General features: G+C 39.3%; 1 protein-coding gene across 2 annotated transcripts; it reads right to left on the bottom strand.

The window, feature by feature from the left end:
* Positions 1 to 20,246: 20,246 nt before the first annotated feature.
* LOC147625436 (uncharacterized) lies at positions 20,247 to 21,547 on the bottom strand. Of its 2 annotated transcripts, none has more exons than XM_086819019.1 (6): positions 21,318 to 21,547; positions 21,041 to 21,230; positions 20,883 to 20,948; positions 20,687 to 20,773; positions 20,542 to 20,607; positions 20,247 to 20,452 (listed from the first exon to the last, which is right to left on the bottom strand). In XM_086819019.1, exons 2-6 carry the CDS (start codon positions 21,206 to 21,208, stop codon positions 20,339 to 20,341), a joined length of 501 nt encoding a protein of 166 aa, XP_086675145.1. In that variant the 5' UTR covers positions 21,209 to 21,230; positions 21,318 to 21,547; the 3' UTR covers positions 20,247 to 20,338. The 2 variants fall into 2 exon arrangements, with proteins under 2 accessions (XP_086675145.1, XP_086675146.1); XM_086819020.1 differs by having other exon boundaries at positions 20,687 to 20,746; positions 21,318 to 21,458.
* Between the last annotated feature and the right edge of the window lie 564 nt (positions 21,548 to 22,111).

Genomic DNA, 22,111 nt, shown 5'->3' with positions numbered 1-22,111 from the left:
TGTGACATCAAGGTAAAGGTATGACTAACCTTAAGGGTTAAGGCTAGGGTCAGGCATCCAAGGGTCACACATGGGAGATGGAGAGTCAAGAGTCACTTAAGGGCCCTCCTATATAATAGGGGCATGGGGCACACTCAAGGGAGGCCAAGGCTATATTATCTTGAGACTTAGGCTATGGTCTCTTGATGTTAGCTTGAGGCTAGGTTATGTTATGCTCTATTGTGTAGAGGATCATAACTACTCACCTACCATTTCACACTATAGCTACATGCTATTGGATTGGAGTTTTATCTCTTGATGGTATGTGACATCAAGGTAAAGGTATGATGTATTTCATTATAATTCATGTGTGCATCCCTTGGGCTCGTCGGGGGTGGTCGGGTGGATGAGTGTATGCCTGATTTATGCATGTTTATGCATAACAATTATCTAGAGAGATCTTAGGGTTTTAACAACCACACCCATCTTATCCATTCATTTTCCACACAATGCACTCCCCGAAATGCAAGGGCAATAATGAATCCTATGTAATGGGAGCTAAAACTCCAAGAGAATGGAAGAAACACAGGTGTTTCCTCGGCCCAGCGGCACCAAAAATGTTATGGGCTACCACACCTCTAAGAGGGAACTTTACACATTCACCTAATGGATGAGCAATAGATCACAACTGTCATTGGATACTTACCAATGTTTCGATCTTGAGTCCTTTTAGGCCTCCAAGCTCTCTCATTAAGCTCTAAACTCCAAGCTCCACTTCCACACTGTCGCCATGGAGTTGCTCACACCTTTACGTAGGGCAATCACTCACTCACTCTCTCTCTCTCTCACTCTCTCTCACTCACTCTCTCACACAAGCATGAATCACACAAGCATGAAAGAGGCACAATGCTAGAATGCTCTCACTCCTCCAATATCTCTCAAGACACAAGGGAGAGCTCTCAATAGCACAAAGGGGATTGTGTCTTTTCATTATGAGAAAAAGCCTTATATACATTTGGCCCTTATTCACACTTGGGCATTCAAAACTGACTTATGAGGCCTTGGGGGGCCAATATCTCATAATGTACAACTTTTATAGTACCGTTTTATGACACTTATTAATGTCCTCAATTGAGGATCATAATTGTTAATCCAAAATGGGATTAATAGCCACTGAGGCACTCCTTGTTGTTGTCCAGTCAATTATATATTGGGCCGCTATCATCCAAGTCCGTCCAAGAGTGACAGATTCTTTTAAAGTTTCTGTGGGCATGACCAAAAAGCTACCTACCATCGCCATAGGTGGTAGTTTAAATCAAACCAAGTACTTTGGTATTTTTGGCACTTATACCTTCTATTCTCATGTTAGACTTTTTAAGTTGAGGTTTACACAATTGATTCCATGTAGCAAAGGAGAGTAGATTGTGACTAGCACCCGAGTCAAGCATAGCATTATAGAATACTTTACCATAGGGGCTAGGCAGTTCAATGTGTGTTCTTAGATATGGGATGTGAGCATCCATGTTGTCGATTTCTCTCCAACATAATCTTGTGTAGTAGGTCCAAAGCTTGTTTCTTGATGCTATTGATTTTTTCCCCATCTTTCCCTTGCCTCCTATTGGGCTTGGATCTTCTTTTGAGCATCCCTTTCCATGGCGGTTTTCTTGTCATGAGAAGCACGTAAGGATTCTTTGGTAAGAGGTTCATAGTATTTTTACAACTTTCTACCATTAAGGAAATCAATAGTTTCAACTCCGTCAAGAGTCTCAACATGTATAGTACCTTGTAGTAACTTCACAAACCCTAAATGGTCCCTTTCTAGTAAATTTGAGCTTTTTCTTTTCACTACTACGGACCCAATACATAAGTACAAGGTCTCCTACCTCGATGTTTTTTGCCCTTGAGATTTTGGTCAAACCACCACTTCTTTCTTCGGTCCCTTTCTATGTTTTGCACTACTGTAATTTATCTTTCCTCTGTAAGTTGTTCTAAAACAAACAACCGGTCAGATAATTCATTACCATCAAGATTTTTAGTTACAGCTACCCTTAAGCTAGGGATCATGAACTCCCACCAAGGCATTATTACCTCAATTCCATACACCATCTTAAATGGTGTGCAACCAATTGCAATTTTGTGTGATTTATGATAGGCCCATAAGGCTGTTGTGAGCTTAGACTCCCAATCAGTGCATCGAGCCTCTCAATAGTCTTTGTCAATATTAGATAAGGACTTTGTTAGTGCTCTTTGCTTGGCCATTTTTCTATGGGTAATATGGTGTTGACTTGTGGTGTGCAATCGTGAATGTGTTAGTGATATTTTTTATAACATCATTGATGAAATGCTTACCTTGATCATTCGCTAGCTCAAATGGACATCCAAAGTGGGTAATGATCTCATATAAAGAAACTTAGAAGTCATGGCATACACTTTTCGTGAAGCTCTTACTTCAGCCTATTTGGTAATATAATTTGTGGCAACAATGATGGAGCATGCTTGTATGCCACGTGTAACAAGACTAATAGGGCCAATGAAATCTAAGCCCCATTTTTCAAAAGGCTTGTTGAATCTGATAGGATACAACGGCATCTTGTCTTTCTTTTGTGGCTTGGCACAATGTTGGCACTCATTACAACCTTTTCCAAATAGTGCAGAATCCTTAAAAAGCATTTGCCATGAGTACCCTGAGTGGATTATTTTTTTGGTTGTGATTTCTGTCGTAAAATGTCCACTTGCTATCCCCTTGTGTATTTATTCCATGATCATGAGGTATCCGTCCTCCCGTGGGGGTAGTGTCTAAGAATATCATCCTTACCCCTTCTATAAAGAATTTTGGCAAATAAGTTGGTAAAGCTCACTCTCTTTAAGAAACCTTCTTGCTTAATATCTCCTCAACTGTTCCTTTCCTTCTGGAAAACCATAAGCTAAAAGTTCATGATTTTCTCACTTCACTCTAGAATAGCCTCTATCTTGAATAGTGTAGCATCTGGTAACTCATCAACAACTCTGATTGGTGCTTCACCATTAGGTATGTGGGATAGATGATATGTCATAACATGTTTCTTGCTAAGCCTCACAACTATTGTAAAATCAAGCTCAAGAAGAATCATCAACCCCCACTTTGTGATCCTTCCTATGGAGCATGGTTTGTTCACTAGATACAATAAGGCTTGATGATCGACATAGAAAACATTTTTTTTAGCAAGAAGGTAATGCTGAAATTTCTTTAGAGCATAAACCATTGTTAACCCTTCACACTCATTGGTGGTGTAATCGATTTCAGCCTCGTCTACTTGATGACTTACAAAACTAATAGGATAGTCCAATTTGTGTTCCCTTGGCTATGCTAGGACACATCCAATTACAAAATTGGAGGCATCAATGTGCACATGAAATATGACATCCCAATTAGGTGATCACAAGATTGGAGCACTAGCCAAAGGGCATCATAAGCTTGTTGACACTCCTTGGTCCATATAAATGCAATGGAAATCCCATTTTTGGACACCATATGCCCAAGAATAACTCTGTGCTTCACCCAAAATTGGCATTTGTAAGGGATTAAGAACATGCGATAAAATCCACACCTTTGAAACACCCTATTTAGGCATGCAAGGTTCTCTTTCCAAGATGAATAAATGCATAGATCATCTAAGAAAACTTCAAGAAACTTTCTTAAGAAGTCCTTAAAAGCAATATTCATAAGTATTTAGAATGTGGCTAGTACATTGGTTAAAAAGAATGGCATAACTCTGTAAGTATACACACCATACTAAGTGACAAAATCTATTTTGGCTTGGTCCTCAGGTGCAATTGAAATTTGATTGTAGCCTAAGTATCCATCCAAAAATATTTAGGCCTTCCCTTCTCGACAACTCGTTCAAGCACATGTTCTGAATATGGTGCTTTTAATCCCATTCGGATTAACAACATGATCCTCAATTGAGGACATTAATAAGTTTCATGTAGAGGCACTGTAAAGGTTGTACATTATGAGATATTGGCCACCCAAGGCCTAGTTAGTAAGTTTTGGGCGCCTAAGTGTGAATAAGGGCCAATTGTATATAAGGTAATTTCTCATAAATGAAAAGGACACAACCTCCTTTGTGCTATTGGGAGCTCTTCCCTTGTGCTTGTGAGAGAGTGAGGAGTGAGAGCATTCTAGCATTGTGCCTCTTTCATGCTTGTGTGTGCATGCTCATATGAGAGAGTGAGAGAGAGTGTGATTTATCTATGTAATAGTGTGAGCGACTCCACGATGACAGAGTCGAGGTGGTGGAGCTTGGAGTTGGGAGCTTTACAAAGCGAGCTTGGAGGCCTCAAGGGACTCGAGATCGAAGCATTGGTAAGTACCCCATGACGGTTGTGTTCTATTGCTTATCCATTAGATGAATGTGTAGAGTTATCTCTTGGAGGTGAGGCAACCCATAACTTTTTTGGCGTCACTACCGAGGAAACACCTTTGTTTCTTCCATACTCTTGGAGTTTTAGCTCCCATTGCATAGTATTCATTGTTGCCTTTGCATTCTCGTAGTGTATTGTGTGGAAATGAAAGGATAAGGTGTTTGTGGTAATTTATATTTTTGATGCTATGAATGTTGTGGAAAGTAGTTTAGGAAAGGATTCATTGGTTACTCTTGATAAGTTTGTGAAGAAGTAGGCTCGGTGTTTTTCAAAAAATTCAAAAAAAAAAAACATAAGGGACCATTGATTGAGCTAGGAACTTGCATTTCATTCCTTATCATTGGCCCAATCTAATTTAAATCATTTGGATAAGTATTATGCACCCAAGACTACAAATTCCAACAACACCAAAAACTCCATGTGAACGTGCAGGAAGTTGTTCACAACGTGAACCATTTTCTTGCAATGTCACGTGGCAAGTTGCTCACAAAATCAATGCCAAGATTTTTGTCAAAAATCATATATTCCATAAATAGAAACCCTTATCCTAACACCTCTGACACGGTACAACCCGTCAAAAATTGGAGCACGTGAAAGTGCAGTAGACTTTCACGATGTAAACCATTTCTAAAGTAGTTCACGCAGCGTGAAACGCTTTTTATTTCACAACGTGAAAGAAATCCTACTATTTCACATGAAGACCAAAACCGACGGATTAACAAAACTAAGGCTGTGAGGGTCAGCTAAAGAAGGGAATTCGGTTGAAAGAAGGAATTTAATCTTGAGGAGGGAAATTGTTGAGCACGTGAAAACACACGAAAAAATTCACGGGACGTGAACCATTTTCCTACAGTTTCACGACATGAACCGAGTCCTACTGTTTCACGTCGTGAAACATTATCTGCTAATTCACACCTCCTGAACAAAGTAATAGAATCAAAAATTGAATCAAATTGGGTTGAGTAATAGCTTATCAAATCATACATACATGCACTTAAGATTTGGAAAACTCATTGGAGATGATCTTACGCACGCCCGACGATGATAGTGCATCAAATCATCCGAGAACTTCCTACCAAAGAAGTGTGGATCAGGACATTCCGCAAGCACACACTTGAGTGTTTTGAGAAACCTGACCACCGCAAAAACCAGTAGTGAAGAATCCATGGAAGAAGGAATGAGATACGCTAGGTTTGGGAAAGGAGATAAACCACACTCCCCAACTAAGTCTAGTGGGATCACTGATATTGCCCGGGGATTTTTTGGCCTGCAAACTAGTCATGATGAAGAAGCGCAATCTGTAGGCATGGGTTCGTCAACTAGCACTAGACTTGGTACAAGACAAGAAGTGCCATTCCAATCATTGAATTCTAGGTTGTCAAATACTGGTACCCCTCAAATCAGACGAGATATGGAAAGTGCAGTTAGGACGAGTCAAATATTCTTTCCCACTACCGAGGAAATGGAATTGAACCTCCAACAAAGTGAGGTAGAACGACAACTCCGAGAATTGAGCTTAAGGAAACAAGAGCTTGATACTTGTAGGGAAAGAGCTGAGAGAAAGGAGACAGGAAGTGTTAACCCTCTCCAATCACAAGGAAAAGAACTTGAAATTGCTACAGGAAGAAGGGATGGAGAAATTGTGAACTTGGAACCCATCTCACTGAACTTGGAACCCATCGACGAGGAATCCAGAATGGAGGAAGGGTTTACAACCAGAGAAGAAGAGGGTAACATAGCTAACTCGGCTGTAGAAGAAGAGGACCAACTCTATACCAAGAAGGATGTTGAGTTAATGATCAATCACTCTACATTCTTACAAGACATGGAGTTCTTAATTAGACAAAGACGCATAGAGGCTACTATTGGAGAATCCCACTAGGAGGGTACCACAACTGGACCAGTCCATGAACCTGCGATGCCTAGAAACGCCAATATAGGTAGGGGACGAGGTCTAGGAAGGGGGGAGCAATTCCTCAAAGACCTAGAAACGATCTAGCCATGGACCTTAATGTAGCCACAAGGTTAAATATAGCAACAGAGATGGATAGGGGGATGGTCAGGGAGTTAGGTTCTACTCTAGAACCCCAACCTTCCCAGATGAAACCCCATATCATCTCAAAACTTATCCAAAAATTCTCTGGGGATGGAGATCCTATCCAGCATGTAGAGATTTTTGAATCTACTTGTGAAACCTGTGGACCGGTCGGTGATGTGACCATGATACATGATTTCTCGCTGACCTTAGAGGGAAAAGCTCATCAGTGGTTTAGAACCCTTAAGCCTGACGAGACAAGGTTAACTTCACCAGGGTTAAAGAATGTTTTTGTGCCCAGCTTTGCACGTAGTGGTGATAGATGGAGTCATGTGTGGCACAACTACATAACATTAAACAAAAGGAAGATGAGTCAATGAGAGACTATGTCTCTCGTCTCTCAAACACTTGAATTCAAGATGAAAACTTCGAGAAAGATTGACAGATGATCAATTGTTACCTTGTTTCAGGAAAGGGGTTAGAGACCATAAAATGCACAATTACCTAGTACTAGCCCAGCCTGCTGCTCTTGATGCATGCTGCAAACTAGCAATCAAATAGGAAGATAACATGTTGGAATTACCGCAACCCGAGGATGTTAGGACGTCTCCAGCAACCATGACTTCGCATGTCTCGAGTCACCAAGAAATTGGAACTCGAAACAAGCACGTCGGACATATGACTGTGGATGAGCTCATCAATGCCATATTGGAGAAATTAAAGGTCAGGGAAGGAAGAGAGATGTCGGGTCATGGGCAATCACCTTTATCCCTGCATAGGGAATTGGTGTGGTGGTCCATGTGCGACTAAATCATACCACCACCAAATGTCCACAGTTAAGGGCAAATGTCCACAATTAAGGGCAAAACCATTATTGTATTGTGCGCATTGTGTTAAATTGGGTAATCATGACATGTCAATGTGTAGACTTCCAAGGTTTCAAAATGTGGCACAACTACCAGTAAATAGAGCCGTATTGGCCTTGCCAGCACCACCCGTGCAAACCACTACCACTGGTGGTGGACAACCCAACTCTTCTTACTTATCGAAGGGGATATTCCGGGTACAAGACGAATCACCCTTACCACCACCAGTTCTACCGCCACCACAACCACCTCAAGCTAAGATCAATCAAGTAATGATTGAAGAGCCAGTAGAAGATGTTGAGCTGGTACGAGAATTAGAATGCATTGGGGAATACTACGAGGACATGGGTGAGGTCACACCAGATTACTATATCTTATAGAACAACATGCCAGTACCTATGTATCAAACCACTGTACAATGGAAGGGTAAGGAGATAAACTCAAATCTGAGAAGAGGACCTTTACAATGCTATGGCTATGGTGGGTTGTATCGAGTAGTCGAATGCCCAAACAAGAATATGAATCATACACACCAACCACAACAAGTGGCGACCGTGCCCAATGACATGCTAGTGCTCACATGCACTAAATGTGGAATTGATCATTTGATGAAAGATTGTCCCTACCGAGAAAGTGGTTTCACTTCTACTGCTAATCAAGCCACGATTCATACCATTAGTGTGCAATCTGGGAAGATCACACTGCTGAATGTCCTAACACGAGCTCAAGCTCAATCAAGAGACAAGGGAAAGAACCGGGCGGATGATGCGACTATTTCTAGATATGGCCGTAGGAGAAGAGTGAAAAAATTAGGAAATGGGGACACACGGGTTACAATCCAAGATGGATCCGAAGAAGATACAATTGATACCGAATCCACACAATCAAAAGAAGACCAGGGAAAGCAAGGGGGTTGGTGAGTATCCCAATGCCGATGTAGAAATAAGGAAGTTAGAAGTTGCCAAAGTCTTATTCGAAGAGTACCAACAACTTCATGAAACTAAGCCAAGGGACAATCAAGTAAGGGATACCATCTATCCACCACAAGATGAACTACCTCGGAAATAGGGTCTTGAACATGCCAACAACTGAATGATGTAGAGGTAAACTACACCACTATAGAAAGAGAAGGATTGGCCATGGTCTATGTAGTCAAGCAATATTGACATTATCTCTTGGCAAGTAAATTCATATTTTTTGTAGACCATCAAGCATTGCTGTATGTAGTGAATAAGCCTTGCACCACGGGAAGAATCACACGTTGGCTACTATTGTTGTTGGAATTTGACTTTACGGTCACGACGGTAAGGAAGGGAACATAGCATGTGTTGATCGACCACCTGTCCAGAGTTCCAAATGGAGAACCAGCAAGTGGTGTGTCGATGAAGATGACCTTCCTAATGCTTGGCTATTCAAATTGGATATGGTACCTGAGTGGAGCAAAGAGATCTCAGAGTATTTGGCTTATGGCTTTCCGCAGGATGTACCTTTGAACAAGGGTAAGATATGCAGAGGCTTATCAAGCTTGCAGCACCATATCAATCTCGATTGCCAGAGAATTGTATAGACTGGGCAAAGACAATGTGCTCAAACGATGCATAAGAGAGGATGAATTTGTGACCATACTGGAAGAATCTCATTCGGGAATAGCAAGCGGGCATTTTGCTGGAGAAATTACAGCTCAGAAAGTGCTCCAAGCTAGACTCTGGTGGCCTACCTTGTTCGGGGATGCCATAGAGTTTGTCAAAAGATTCAAGGAATGCCAATGTTTCGTTGTTCCTCATAGCAGAAAGACAAAATGCCACTAACCCCCATCATCGTAAGGCAATAATTTAAAAAATGGGGGATAGATTTTGTGGGGCCGATTAGTCCAGCAGTGCAGATCCATCCCAAGCCCGCTACATAACCATAGCCACGGACTATTTCATGAAGTGGGCAGAAGCCAGAGCTTCAAAGAAAGCGGATGCACGAACAATTGCAAAATTTGTATATGAGCAAATCATATCAAGATTCGGCTACCCCTTAGAATTGGTGAGTGATCGCGGCTCACATTCAATCAATGAGGTGATTAATCATTTGCTTGCAGGATTCTTGGTAATCCATCAGAAAAATCATCACCTTACTACCCACAAGCCAATGGTCAAGCAGAAAGTACCAATAAGATTTTGTGTACCATCCAAAAACATTGGAAGCAAATCGAACAAATTGGGAGCATAAGCTGACAGTAGCTCTTTGGGCCTACCGCACATCATATAAGGTAGCCGACAAGATATACTCCTTTTTGTCTAGCTTATGGTGTTGAAGCAGTTATGCCCATAGAATACCTAGTCCCAAGCTTAAGGATTACTGTACAAGAGCGTCTGACTGAGAATGCATTAGCGGAAAGGCTAATAGACTTGGAAAAACTGGATGAGACCCACATCACATGGGCTCATCTCTTACAACAACAGGCATTATACTCTCCACTACCACTTTTCCCAAGGCCTATGCAAAAGCAATGGGGTCTATGGTGGGTAGCGATGATGCTAGCATAACAAGAGCAATGATAGGAGCAGGTGTAGGTGTGGCACTTGGCACATCATGAGGCTGCATTGGTCTAAATCTAGGGGGGTGGATGTGCAACATAAGGCATGTGTCCTACTCATGCCCCGATAGATGCTTGAGTCATGTGGGTATTAAGTGCAATTGGTCTTGCAAGGAGTTGGTAGGACACTCACTCTAGGGAAGGGATGTGTCATGGGTGCACTAGAATGAGATGTGACCCCTTTCGGGATGGTAATACTAGATATGTCATATGCGGCATAGGGGAATAAGTGGTGGTGGCTATCATGGATAATCGTGGGCATGTGGCTCAAAGGTAATAATGATTCATCAGTCTCATAGGCACCATAGTTGGTGGTGTGGTGCGTACGAGCGGTGGATGAGGCAGTGCTGCACTAGCAGTTTCTTGGGTGGGAACAGTTGTAGGATCAAAGAACATGAAACTCATGCTAGTATGCTCTTGAGTTCCTGTGTGGCCTTGTGGGCTAGAAGATATGGGTTGGTCCATGGTATAGCTGGGGGGATACTACAAAAGTAGGATTCACTATGCTCACAGGAGGCGTTACCATTTCACTCATTATGGGCATTCTTGCTTTGGATGTCTCGACTTGTGTCATAGGTCTTTGGATCCTTTCATATTCAATGATCCTATGTATGCAATCCAGATGCCTTGTATTCGTTCCTCCTCTGTTATGGCCCTATATATTGTTTGGACGATCCCTTCCCAGCTAACACCATAAGCTTAGTCTATTACGAAATGCACAAGAGTCTCTATTGAGATGCGTCATACTTCCAATCATCTATGAGAAGACATTGATCCAAGATTTACAATCCTAGCTCTTTCCTTAAGGTAGACGCAATGTTATTTCTTGTGTCGAGATTATCGGGTAGTACTTGTGCAGTCCTGGCTTGGGACTCATTTTGGGCATATTGAGTTGTTTGGGCTGATCATTGTTGTTGTGCCAATTGCAAAGTCTCTTCTTCCTTTTCTCTAATAACTTGGATTAGTACCTCTAATTCCTACACTTCTTCCAATGTTCTACCATCAAGCATCATAACAAGAGTTGTATTACGGACAATGGTATCAATGTGAACTCTCCGTGCTTGTAATGATAGCACTACCCCAGCTAGAGTTTACCTCAACTCCTTCATCATGTGGTCAGTGTGTAGTAAGATTTGCTTCAAAGGTAGCAGTTGAGGCAATACCTCTGAGATAGCTAGCTACATGTTAAAAAGACTTGTAGCTACTGGCCGAACTGGTGAGACTTGGTTAGGCCACTTCTTGGGACTAGGGAAAGTCAGATGAAGTATCATTGGTCTCTATTTTAGGTCCTTGTACAATGCTAAATTGGGTTTCGACTACCGAAGGTCCTAAGCATAGTGTAGGTTGGTATGCATGTAGCTTGATAGACGCACTATCATCTAAATAGGCCTGTAATACACATCCCAGATTGTAAGTGCATAAGACTTAAGGCTAGTCAAGGGTGAAGCACCTATCAGAAACACAAAGTGGCCTTACCATGAGCTTAATAAGGGAAGTCTAAGAAATTCGTATACATACTTATTTATGACAAGTAATAATGGCCAAGTAAGTTTTAAGGTTTACTCTAGTGTGAATACTAATCACTTATAAAGTCAATTTTGACAATATTGGGCAAATTTTTAATTTTTTTAATAAATGTTTTTTTGTGTTAGAGAAACTTATCCAAAGTGGGTTTTAAACAGTTCTAAACACATTGGGAAGGGTTGTGCATGCACTTTTTTCGGGCTAACCAAAGATGGTTTCGTATAGTTGTGGGTCAACTATGGGAAAATGCAATTTTTTTTGGGTTTTGTATTAAGTACGCCAAAATGATTGCAATAGCCTAAAAGGCAAACTTGTGTGCACTTTTCAAAAAATTTCTATATATTTTTTTTACTTGCGAGCCTTTAACCTTTTCCCTTTTTTTCTTTTCACAATTTTTTATTTTTGTCTTGGGGTAACGTGATGTATGTGGGTCAGTTTGACTTTTTTGTACCACTTCACCCACCACTTGTGCTGCAGATTCATAGTTGTCTTGTTTAGAAAACGCTTAGTTTTTTCCCACTAGTAGCTACTCCCACTTAGATAGATCAATGACATGAAATTATTAATAATCATAATTAATGCTAATCACTTTTGCAGGTTCCTATAGAAGTACTCGTGATGACATGGAATTATTACTAATCACTTTTACAAGTTCCTGTATAAGAAGAACCCGTGTGATGATTAATCTCACTAGTTTTGTGTTTGCTAGTCATGCAATATATTAAATTGGGGGATTTTGAGGGTGCTAAACCCGTTTATGCAACTGGCTTCACCAAATTTGAATTAATCGCAGCCCAATTTATTGATTTTTTCATTTATAATTTTTTTTAAAAAAAAGAGAATTACCAAATTGACCCTAGTTTTTGGTGAAATTACCAAAATGACCCTATGAAATTACCAAATTGATTCTCATACTTTGGAATTCCTAGATTAAACCCAAGGAAAAAATTTTGGAAAAATAAATCTTGAAATACCCAATTTCATGCTTGTTGTAATATTGAAATTGTGTATTTCAAGATATTTTTTTTTCTTGGGTTTAATCTCAGAATTCCAAATTATGAGTCAATTTGGGAATTTAAGAAAAAAATAATGCCAATTTTATAATTTCTTAAGGTCATTTTGGAAAATGAGGGTCATTTTGGGAATTTCAACAGAGTAAGGTCATTTTGGTAAATTTTTCTTTAAAAAATAAGCATGATAGTGGATAATAGAAAGCTAAAAAATGGATGATATATAAGATTTAGGGTATCAAAAGAAGTGGAAATCAAGGAGCTTTAAGAGGTAACAAGAGGGGAAAGCAAAAATGCAAGAGAAATTGAAGAAATAATAAGAAAAACATAATAAAATAGATATTTTTTTAGGCTTTCTTCTTCTCTAATTAAGTAAAAATCATTCATTTCAACTAAATGCAAGCATTCAACCGCTATGGGGCTAAGCAGCGAGGCTTTTTACACGAAACGGTGCCACTTATAGAGGCTCATTGCACCACAAGGCGGCATAGGCTGCACTCACAATGTTGTGGGGACTTTGCTCCTCCACCATTGAGAGCAAACATAAGCTTGAATCAAAAACTATTATGCTATCTTAGCTCACACAAACGGGGTCGTGGTGTGTTACTCACCTCAAATTGCTCGTATTCGAGATTTTGAGGAAGCTTGGTCATGAAGAGCACTCTGGAGCTCGATGCATCCCACCTGCTCCTCGTAGCTCAATCCTCTCACTTACTCACTCACTCATGCAATAATATGTGAAAACACAAGATCTCAAGCACAAGAGGCAAGGAGGTAAGAGAGTAGAGAAGAGAACACTAGATAATGCCTCTAATAGAATGAGTAGTGAGAGTTACATTCGAGGTTTTGTATATAGGTGACCTCTAGGGTTCACACTCTTGGGCAGCCACAATTAAGATTATGGTCCCCTAGCTAGTGTAAAAACCTATTCTAAAGCTAGCACTCAATCTAAGATCTAGTGCTCGTGAAAATATTTATTAATAATTGGTGAGGCATGAGATTGTTTCTCCCAAAAGTTTTTTGTCATCATTAAGGGATGGTCTAGCCTTTGATCACGTCTAGGTGCTTCACCACTAGTTGTCCATAGTGACACAACACGATCATTATCATCTAGACTTTACCTTCTACTTGAGCCAAATCTCAGTATAAGTGGTGCTATGGAAATGATGGGAGATGTGGCATTCATGTTATCCGCCATTTGCGAGGTAATTATGGCTATCAAAATGGCCCATCCAGCTACCAATGCATCCGTAGTAGTATTCCCCATCTTGATTAACACATATGAACTATTGAAATGAGTGATGCTAGAGTGCCAAGTCACCTAGCCAAGTTATCCCACATGAGCTATCATAGCTTTGTTGTAATCTTCTCATATAAAAGAGAACCATTTCAAGTAATGCAAAATGTAGCAAGCTCTCAAGCCTCTTCTTGAGATATCGAGATCAACTAGTGCTACGACGGACATTGATGACCCGCATGGGTGATAGCTTCCGCATCTACACCACTGGCATGGTTGGTGAGATTATGGGTGATATGCAACTAGTGGGATGAGAGACTGTGTGACAATCATTTTGGATTACTAGAGACTGGCATAGTTATAGCGCCAGCTCATTTAGTTGGGTTCACATTATGGACCGACCCTTGTATGTTATAGTAGTTGAGTACTAACCCATATAGTGTGTACTCTTATCTTTATGTTATGTTGGTTGAGTAGAGAAGAAAAAGATAGAATAAAATTCAGCTATCTACCTCTCTCTTGTGTCTTGCTATCTCTTGTGTGTGTGTGTGTGTGTTTGCTTGCTAGGGTTTGAAGCTCTCCCTCTCCCCCACATTCTCTTTACCTCTCTATGAGTACATGTCTTAATCTTGTAACCTAATTCTGCTTGAGTCTTAAGCTAAATTAGCTTAGGTCATTCATTATGTTTGTTATTAGGTATCATCCAACTTAGCTTAGCTTAGCTTAATCACATGTTAATTAATATAGGATTAGTTCTTTCTTCTCATCACCATCTCCATGGGAGCTTGGATCCACAAGTTTCATCATGGTATCAAAGCTTGGTTTAAGCTCCCCACCATTAGCTTAGCTCTAGCCTTCTCTAACCTCTCTTTTTCTTAATTGTATCATTACTCACCTAATTATCCACTAACCCCAATCTTATTCAACTCTTCTATGTGTGGCCCAAAATTAAAATGGTCACCATTTCTCATTCCCTCTTCCATTAGACAAGAAAAATTTTCAATATTCCTTCTCAACACTAGGCTAAAGCACAGCCAAGAGGTCTTCTTCAATTTCACCTTAATTCTCCTGTTTTTAGCGCTAAACGTCAGACTGGTCTTTTCGTCCATTCGCCATCTGTGCATACAATTAGGCCATTCCCTTCTAGTATAAGCTAATACATGGTACAAGCTCCAACTTGACCAAAAAGCTCCTCCAATAGTGCTGTATATCGATCGGGGCAGCAAAAGCCTAGGCATACAAAATTAGTAAATTTTGCCATTTTTTGAAGGTTTTGAGCCAAAATCTCATCAAGTCAGTATAAGATTCCCCTTCAACAACCACTTTCACAAGCTCAATAGGAAGCTCCAAGATTCAGCTCACTTAATCAATCACAGTAAGCACTAATCATTGTCATTAGTGCTATATTAGTAGAAACTGGGCTAATTTAAGCCAAAATTGGAAACTTGGAGTGTAAATTCAATGTGGGAAGTTCTTCTTTACATCAAAATTCACTGCATTCTCTTGCATTACTCAATTGAAGAGAATTTTTTCGTTATCATCCTTGTACTACTGGGACTAGACACAGGCCATGAATCATTATCATGTGCAAAGACCTTCCCGACCTTCTCACTACAAATTTGTATAAGATTAGACACTACTAACAAAGAAAAATAAAATCTTGTTAGTAAGACCTTCTTAGTATGGAGCGTGTTGAAGTTGTTTCAAGATTTAATGGTGATGGAGTTTTTACATGGAAAAGCAAGACCATGTACTTGCTTATGCGTAAGGGGCTTTGGCACCTTATTGAGGATGAAGAAGTGGACGTTGAGCCACTTCAAAACAACAAAGCATTGGGCCTCATCGCTCAAAATCTGGATGATGATGTGATTAGTCACATTGTTGTCATTAAGGATGCCAAGTTGGCATGGCAGGAACTCAACAAGATTTTTGGCACCGACTCAAAGAGCTCAAAGATCAACCTTCCCATGAAGTTTTACAAGCTCGACAAGAAGGAGACCAAGACCATGGCACAACACGTGAGTAAGTTCAAAGGTATCAAACACCAACTTAGTGTATTAAAAAAGATAATTGAGAAAGAAGAATCTATCGCCATATTGTTAAAAAGTTTTGACAAAGAACCTTATGAATCACTTGTTTCTACACTTAAGAATGTGCCTAACACTAAAATTCAAGATGTAGGATCATCTCTACTTGAACAAGAATCAAAAATTCAAGGACAAAAAACCATTCAAATCACATTCAAGTGAGCAAGCACTGTATGCAAAGGGTGGGAGATTTCAAAGGACAAATCAATCAACATCTCAACTTCTAAGATGCTACCACTGCGAAAAACTTGGTCATACCAAAAATGAATAACGTAATAAAGATAAACCAAAGCTTTTTTATGACTATTGTGGAAAAATTGGTCACCTAGAAGAAGATTTCTATCAAAAAAGGAAGTAGGCAAACTACATCGAGGCCAAAGATGCCCCAATCGAAGACGTTCTCTTCTAGAGAAAGAACCATTGTACTTTTTCACCCCTCTTGTCTCTACAGAAAGTGTGATGTAATCAGCCTCATGATGCACTCAAGTTGAATTTCATAGCCAAAGTAGCTATAATGCCAAATTAGCATAAGGGCCAAAGTAGCCTAGCACAAGGGGGGTGTTGAAATGATTGATGCTAGAGAGCCAGGTCACCTAGCCAAGTTATCCCACATGAGAGAGAGGAAGAGTGAAAGCCTAAAAATTGTACCCAATCTAGCATCAGGGGGGGTGTTGAAATGATTGATGCTATAGATCCAAGTCACCTAGCCAAGTTATCCCACATGAGCTATCATAGCTTTGTTGTACTCTCCTCATATAAAAGAGGACCATTTCAAGCAATGCAAAATGTAGCAAGCTCTTCTTGTAAACTAATTGTGCTTGAGTCTTAAGCTAAATTAGCTTAGGTCATTCATTATGTTTGTTATTAAGTATACCCACCTTAGCTTAGATTAGCTTAATCACATGTTAATTAATATAGGATTAGTTCTTTCTTCTCATCACTGTCTTCATGGGAGATTAGATCTACAAGTTTCATCAGGAACTATGCACTGTGCTCAAGACCGCCATGCTAGCTCTCCCCTCTCTTCGACCTCTAAAGTGGGAATGTGCCCTACACTCCACCATGTCAAGATGCTCAATCAATGAAGTTGTGAGATCCTTGAAATAGGACTTAAAGATTTCTTTGGCATGAAAATGTACCCCACCCTTGGATAGTACTCTATGGAAACCTAGACAAGGAGGAATAGGCTCTTGTGGAGGAGGAGGGGGCCAAGAAGGAGGTGGAGGATGGGTGGTTCCTTGTGGAGGAGGAGGGAATGGGGGAGGAGAAAGGGGTGGAGTGTGCTGAATATTCGGAGGGAGGGGAAGAGGAGGAGGAGGGTTTGGCTCACTTTGACTACAGTTGTTACCACTCATTGGCACGATCTCCACTCTTTCTTTCACTGACAAGCTATCCTTTTCCTTCCTCCTCATAAACGAGATGGGTGGGGTGATTTCTAGACCTATCACCTTTTCAGCTTTGATGGCTTTGGGAACCCATTCCAAGAGCTAAGAGAATGATTAGAAGAGCTAAGAGTATTATAATACCTAAGATAAGGTTAAGAAGAGATTAGAAAAGCTAAGAGGATTGGAAGATCTAAGAAAAGGATTAAGATGAAATCAATATTGAGAGCTAATACTCAAATGAGTTTAGAACTGTGTGTCAATGAGCTTAGAATTGTGTGCTAATATATAATAAGGAGTGGAGCTAGATAGAAGATTCTAGAATACTATTTTTAAATATTTAATGTTTGTATAAATATGCATTATTCTATCCTAATATATATTTTTATTCTTAATACTCATAAAATAATTCTCATATATGTTAATATTCAATATGTTTATATATTTTAAAACTTTTAATGTATTTTCAGTTCATATATATATATATTGAGGATGGCTTTACATATATTGAAGCTAGGATATATATAATTCTTTTTATAATGTTATTTATTAATTTTTTATATAATCTTAATAATATATATAATATTATTTTAAAATATTATTTTTATTAACTTTTTTATTTTAAATATACAATATTAAAGGCAATTTCATTTGAAATTCATTGGATACATATTTTAATTTTATTTTTTTATGTTAAATAATTAAAAAGTAAATTATAGAGGATTTTCACTTGTTTGGGGCTTTCCAAAACTCAAATTAACCTAATTTATTTACCCACATGAGCTTGGAGTAATTTGAATGAATACTAAATTTTGTATTATTAAATTATAAAACTTTCATAGGGCTTATAACAAACTGCCATAATTTTCTAAATGAGATCTACAACAAAAATATAATAGAATTTCACCTCTTGGCCTCACATTCTATCAAACTTCATCTAATTTCTAACCGTTGGATCTCTAAATTTGAGCATTGAAAGGTGTCGATCCTATGTAAATAAAAAATTAACGCATTTTTTACACTCGTAAGTTCTAAAAATAATTTTAAAAAAATAGAATCAAAACTCAAAAATATCAATAACTCAAGTTAAGCTCTACGTTCAAAGTGGCTTGTTGATTGGAGCTAGGATGCAAAAATTATAAGCATTTCAAGGACACACTACCCTACAGTCCAAATTTGTCCAAAATCTATGACATGATATACCTACTAAGAGTACACAAGGAAATGTGTACGTATGGATATCCAATTCTCGATGGAATTACATCATTAGCCACCCGACTTCATGTGTCAAGTTTCATTTAGAAGATCTTCTAATAAAATTCCTTTTGTAGCTAAGGGTGATTGGATATTAAAGGTGTAGAAGGGCCTATTTTTAGCTTATTTCAAGAGTGCCTAAGTGAACAAAGAGTGATTGGACATTAAAGCTATAGAAAGGCCTATTTTTAGCCTATTTCAAGGGTGCCCAAGTGAACAAATGTAAGAACCTTTACCATGCATCCACCATGATAAAAAATCATGAATTTGTGAGAAGTTTGATCTATACACAATTTCCATCCAACTAACAAATACACTTTGACAAAATACACCAAAGCCTTGAAATTCAATAACGTAGATCGCATAAGAAAATTGTAAGTGAACTTTATAATCTCTTTAGACTCAACACAATAACCTAGACATAAGAAAATGAAGTCTTAAAAATTTTCAATTTTTAAAGTTTCACCATAGACAAGTGCTAGAACATATTACCAAGACTAATGATGAAGACATGAGCATTACACTTGTTTGGCCTCTATAGTGTTTGCTCTCTCTCTCTCTCTCTCTCTCTCTCATGTTTGTTTATTTCTATCTTATGCTTGTTCAATTTTAAATAAGTTGTACTAGATTTCATTTATTAATTTCTGCAATCTCTCTCTTTCATTGTAGGTTTCAAATGTCAAGCTCATAACTTCTTTCTTTCATCGAGTAGGATAAACTTGCTCATTTATAGTTCCTTTTTTTTGAAGACTATTAAGAACTATTTCTTATTAGAAATTTGGTAATTAGAACATAATGGTTGGCTCATTGAAATTGATGCAATTGATATAGTTAACCTAATTAACAACCATCATCAATTTCACATTTTGATTTGAGAATGGTGTCAATTTCACAATTTGATTTGATAATGGTGGCTTACTCATATGCTTAATATAATGTATAAAGTCAATTTCACATTTTGATTTGAGAATGGTGTCAATTTCATAACTTGATTCGAGAATGGTGGCTTACTCATATGGGATGTGGACAACCTTGAGTGGCGAGCCTTACATTGGAACTAGTTTATCGTGTGAAAACTACTTTTAAAAAAAGTTAAAACTTGACCTAAACAAAAAATCCATAAAATATAATGCGCAAAAGCTTCTAGGAACCTTCATGATCTTTTAGACACACTACAAATCTTTCACTCATGCCTTGGGAGTATTAAACTATTATAGCCAAAAGTAATGCTGATTGAGAGTATGCTTATACTAGGTGCCAAGGTTTGAACCCTAGAATTGTGCATTGGCAAGCCAAGGGTGTTACCATTAACTTGACATATTACAATTAGGAATTCCATGTCTTACTCATAAGCTTTTCATTAGAATTGTATGAATGTATTAGCTTGTATATGCTTTCCAGTTTCCAAAGTATCTCTTTTGTAAGATAAAAAGGATAGAGCATCTCATTTTATCTCATTTTTAATAAAGTAGCCTCGTTGCTTGCAATAGAAAATTTGAGAAACAGTAAGCAAATTATTAACATGGGACAAATCAAATGCTTTATGTGATAAATTGGCTTTAATATTTGCACCAATGCCACACATTCCACTATGACCTATGCAATGTTCAACTTTTATAGGATCAATTACCTTAAGGAGTTACGGGTGCCTGATTTCTATATTTTCAACAAAAGTGGATGCACAACAGTAAGCATGACTTTCAACACTTTCCCAATGGTACTCTGAACTGAACTGTAGACTAAGTTCATGTGTCCCTCCACCACCTTTTTTTCTTTGGTTGGTTTGTTGGTTTTGGGAGAGGAGGAAGAGGAGGGGGGCGGGGGTTTGAAAGCTAATTGGAAGAGAAACGATGCAATAGTTATAGGCGCAAGGAACACTTATGTGTAAATAAAATGACTAGACATTCACTAGAAATTAACATGGGAAAAGGGGCCATTATCTGGGTGGCATTTAGATAATGAAATGTATGGCCAAGCTACAAAGCTTTGGCGAGAGTTGAGAGGGGCACTATGCACAGGCCCCTTTTCTGCAAGGGCGTGCCATCCACACCGTGGCCATGCTTGGACCATTCGTCCCTTGAGTCAAACATCTAAGCACACCAATAAATTATTATACAAACAAAATACACACGATTTTAACGACATCAAAAGTGCGTGGATAATATATATATTTAGCTACCTGGATTTCCCTCTCCAACTCCTCCACATATTCGATGGCTACCCTTAAGACCTCGTCCTCCTCTAACTGCCAACGTACAAGCAATTGGTACGTAGCTCTGCAGTTTTAATTAAAGTTAATTCACGCTAACCAAAGCCTATTATACCTCAAGGCCGTGCGGTAAGAGATGTTGGAGCGCACTCAGGCGCTCGTTCACAGGATTCACCTGCTCATCAACGAGTGAATGATGGAACTGAAGTAAGGAAAAAAAAATATTAGAGACAGTTCGATCAACTTAAGCATTAAGATAATCACACTTCTGTGAGGATAAATGCCATACCAACAGTACTGCCGGTGATTACCTTTGACGAAACAGCTCCTAGCCGTTGATGCGCTTTTCTTGATTCATCATCCGATTCATCTTCAACCTGCGGCCAAGGAATGGATCTCATTAAGTGGGTAATCTGAAGGGGGTTTAATTAACCCTTTATGACGAACTTAGGAGCCGTCATTAATCCACCTCAGCAGTTCTGCAACCTGCGAGTCGAGGTTGCAATCCATCCAGTTTTCTTCTCTTCACGTTTCCGCAGCTTGTATCCAGGGAGCATTTGAGAAATGCGTGGCCAGCTTTGCCATTATTAAATGGCAAATTGTCCTCTTCAACAATAACATGCGGTGCGGATGCCATTTCTTGTCAAGCCAATTGATTACTGCACAAACGCGGCAACTAAGATTGCAGATCATAGCAGAGCAAATGAAGTAATGGTCTAAATTGCTCAAAAACCTTGCTAACGGACCTTCACTCAATCAACCCTCGAGGCAGCTATGCAGGTTGAACGATAATGAATGTGTACCTCGTGATTGGGGGGGGGGGGGGGGGGATCAGACGCGCACACACATACACACACACAGTTTGGGACAAGAGTAGAAGGCCTTAGAAGTGAAGAAAGAGATGAGCTAGAGCCTGCTAGATCGAGAGAAAATGTGATGATTCGTGCAGATTAAAAGACAGAAGAGGAGAAGTGGCAAGCCAAAGTGCAGGTGATGATAGTTATGGGAAGTGGTAGTGGCCTCATCCTTTTCAATTAAGGTGCAATAGATGAAAGTGGTGGTGGTGGATTGTGTGTGTGTGTGTGAGAGAGAGTGGAATCCTGACTTGGACAGTGCCCTCTAGTCTGTGTGAAACTCAACTTTCAAGCCTTGCAGTAATGAGTAAATCAATCATATGCCCTGGTGAAGATAAAATGCCACTCTGGGTTCCAACTCTCTTGGTGGATATAGATTCAATGAAGGGTGTGTTTTTTCTTTTGTTTGTTTTGCTGTGGAGAGTGCACATGCGGGTCCGTGCCTTGACTCTTTCTTTCTCTCTCTTTCTTCTGCCATTCTTGTAAAGAGAGCCCGCGGCCTGCAAGTAAAGCTCCGTTCCTGAATAAGTCTATATATAGAGAGAAAAAATCAAGGCTCAAAAACCAATGAATTCTTTTATAAAGAGACTCTCTCTCTCTCTCTCTCTAGGTGGAAGGATCCCTCCCTCCCTCTAGCGCGCGCTCTCTGTCTTTTTGAAAAAGAAAAAAACACACTCTCTCTCTCT

The sequence above is a fragment of the Cibotium barometz genome, chromosome 24 (assembly GCF_041138505.1).
Source record: "Cibotium barometz isolate CiBa-2024 chromosome 24, ASM4113850v1, whole genome shotgun sequence".
NCBI lineage: Eukaryota > Viridiplantae > Streptophyta > Polypodiopsida > Cyatheales > Cibotiaceae > Cibotium > Cibotium barometz.
Note: the sequence above shows the minus strand (reverse complement) of the source record. Positions and strands in the feature narration are given on the sequence as shown.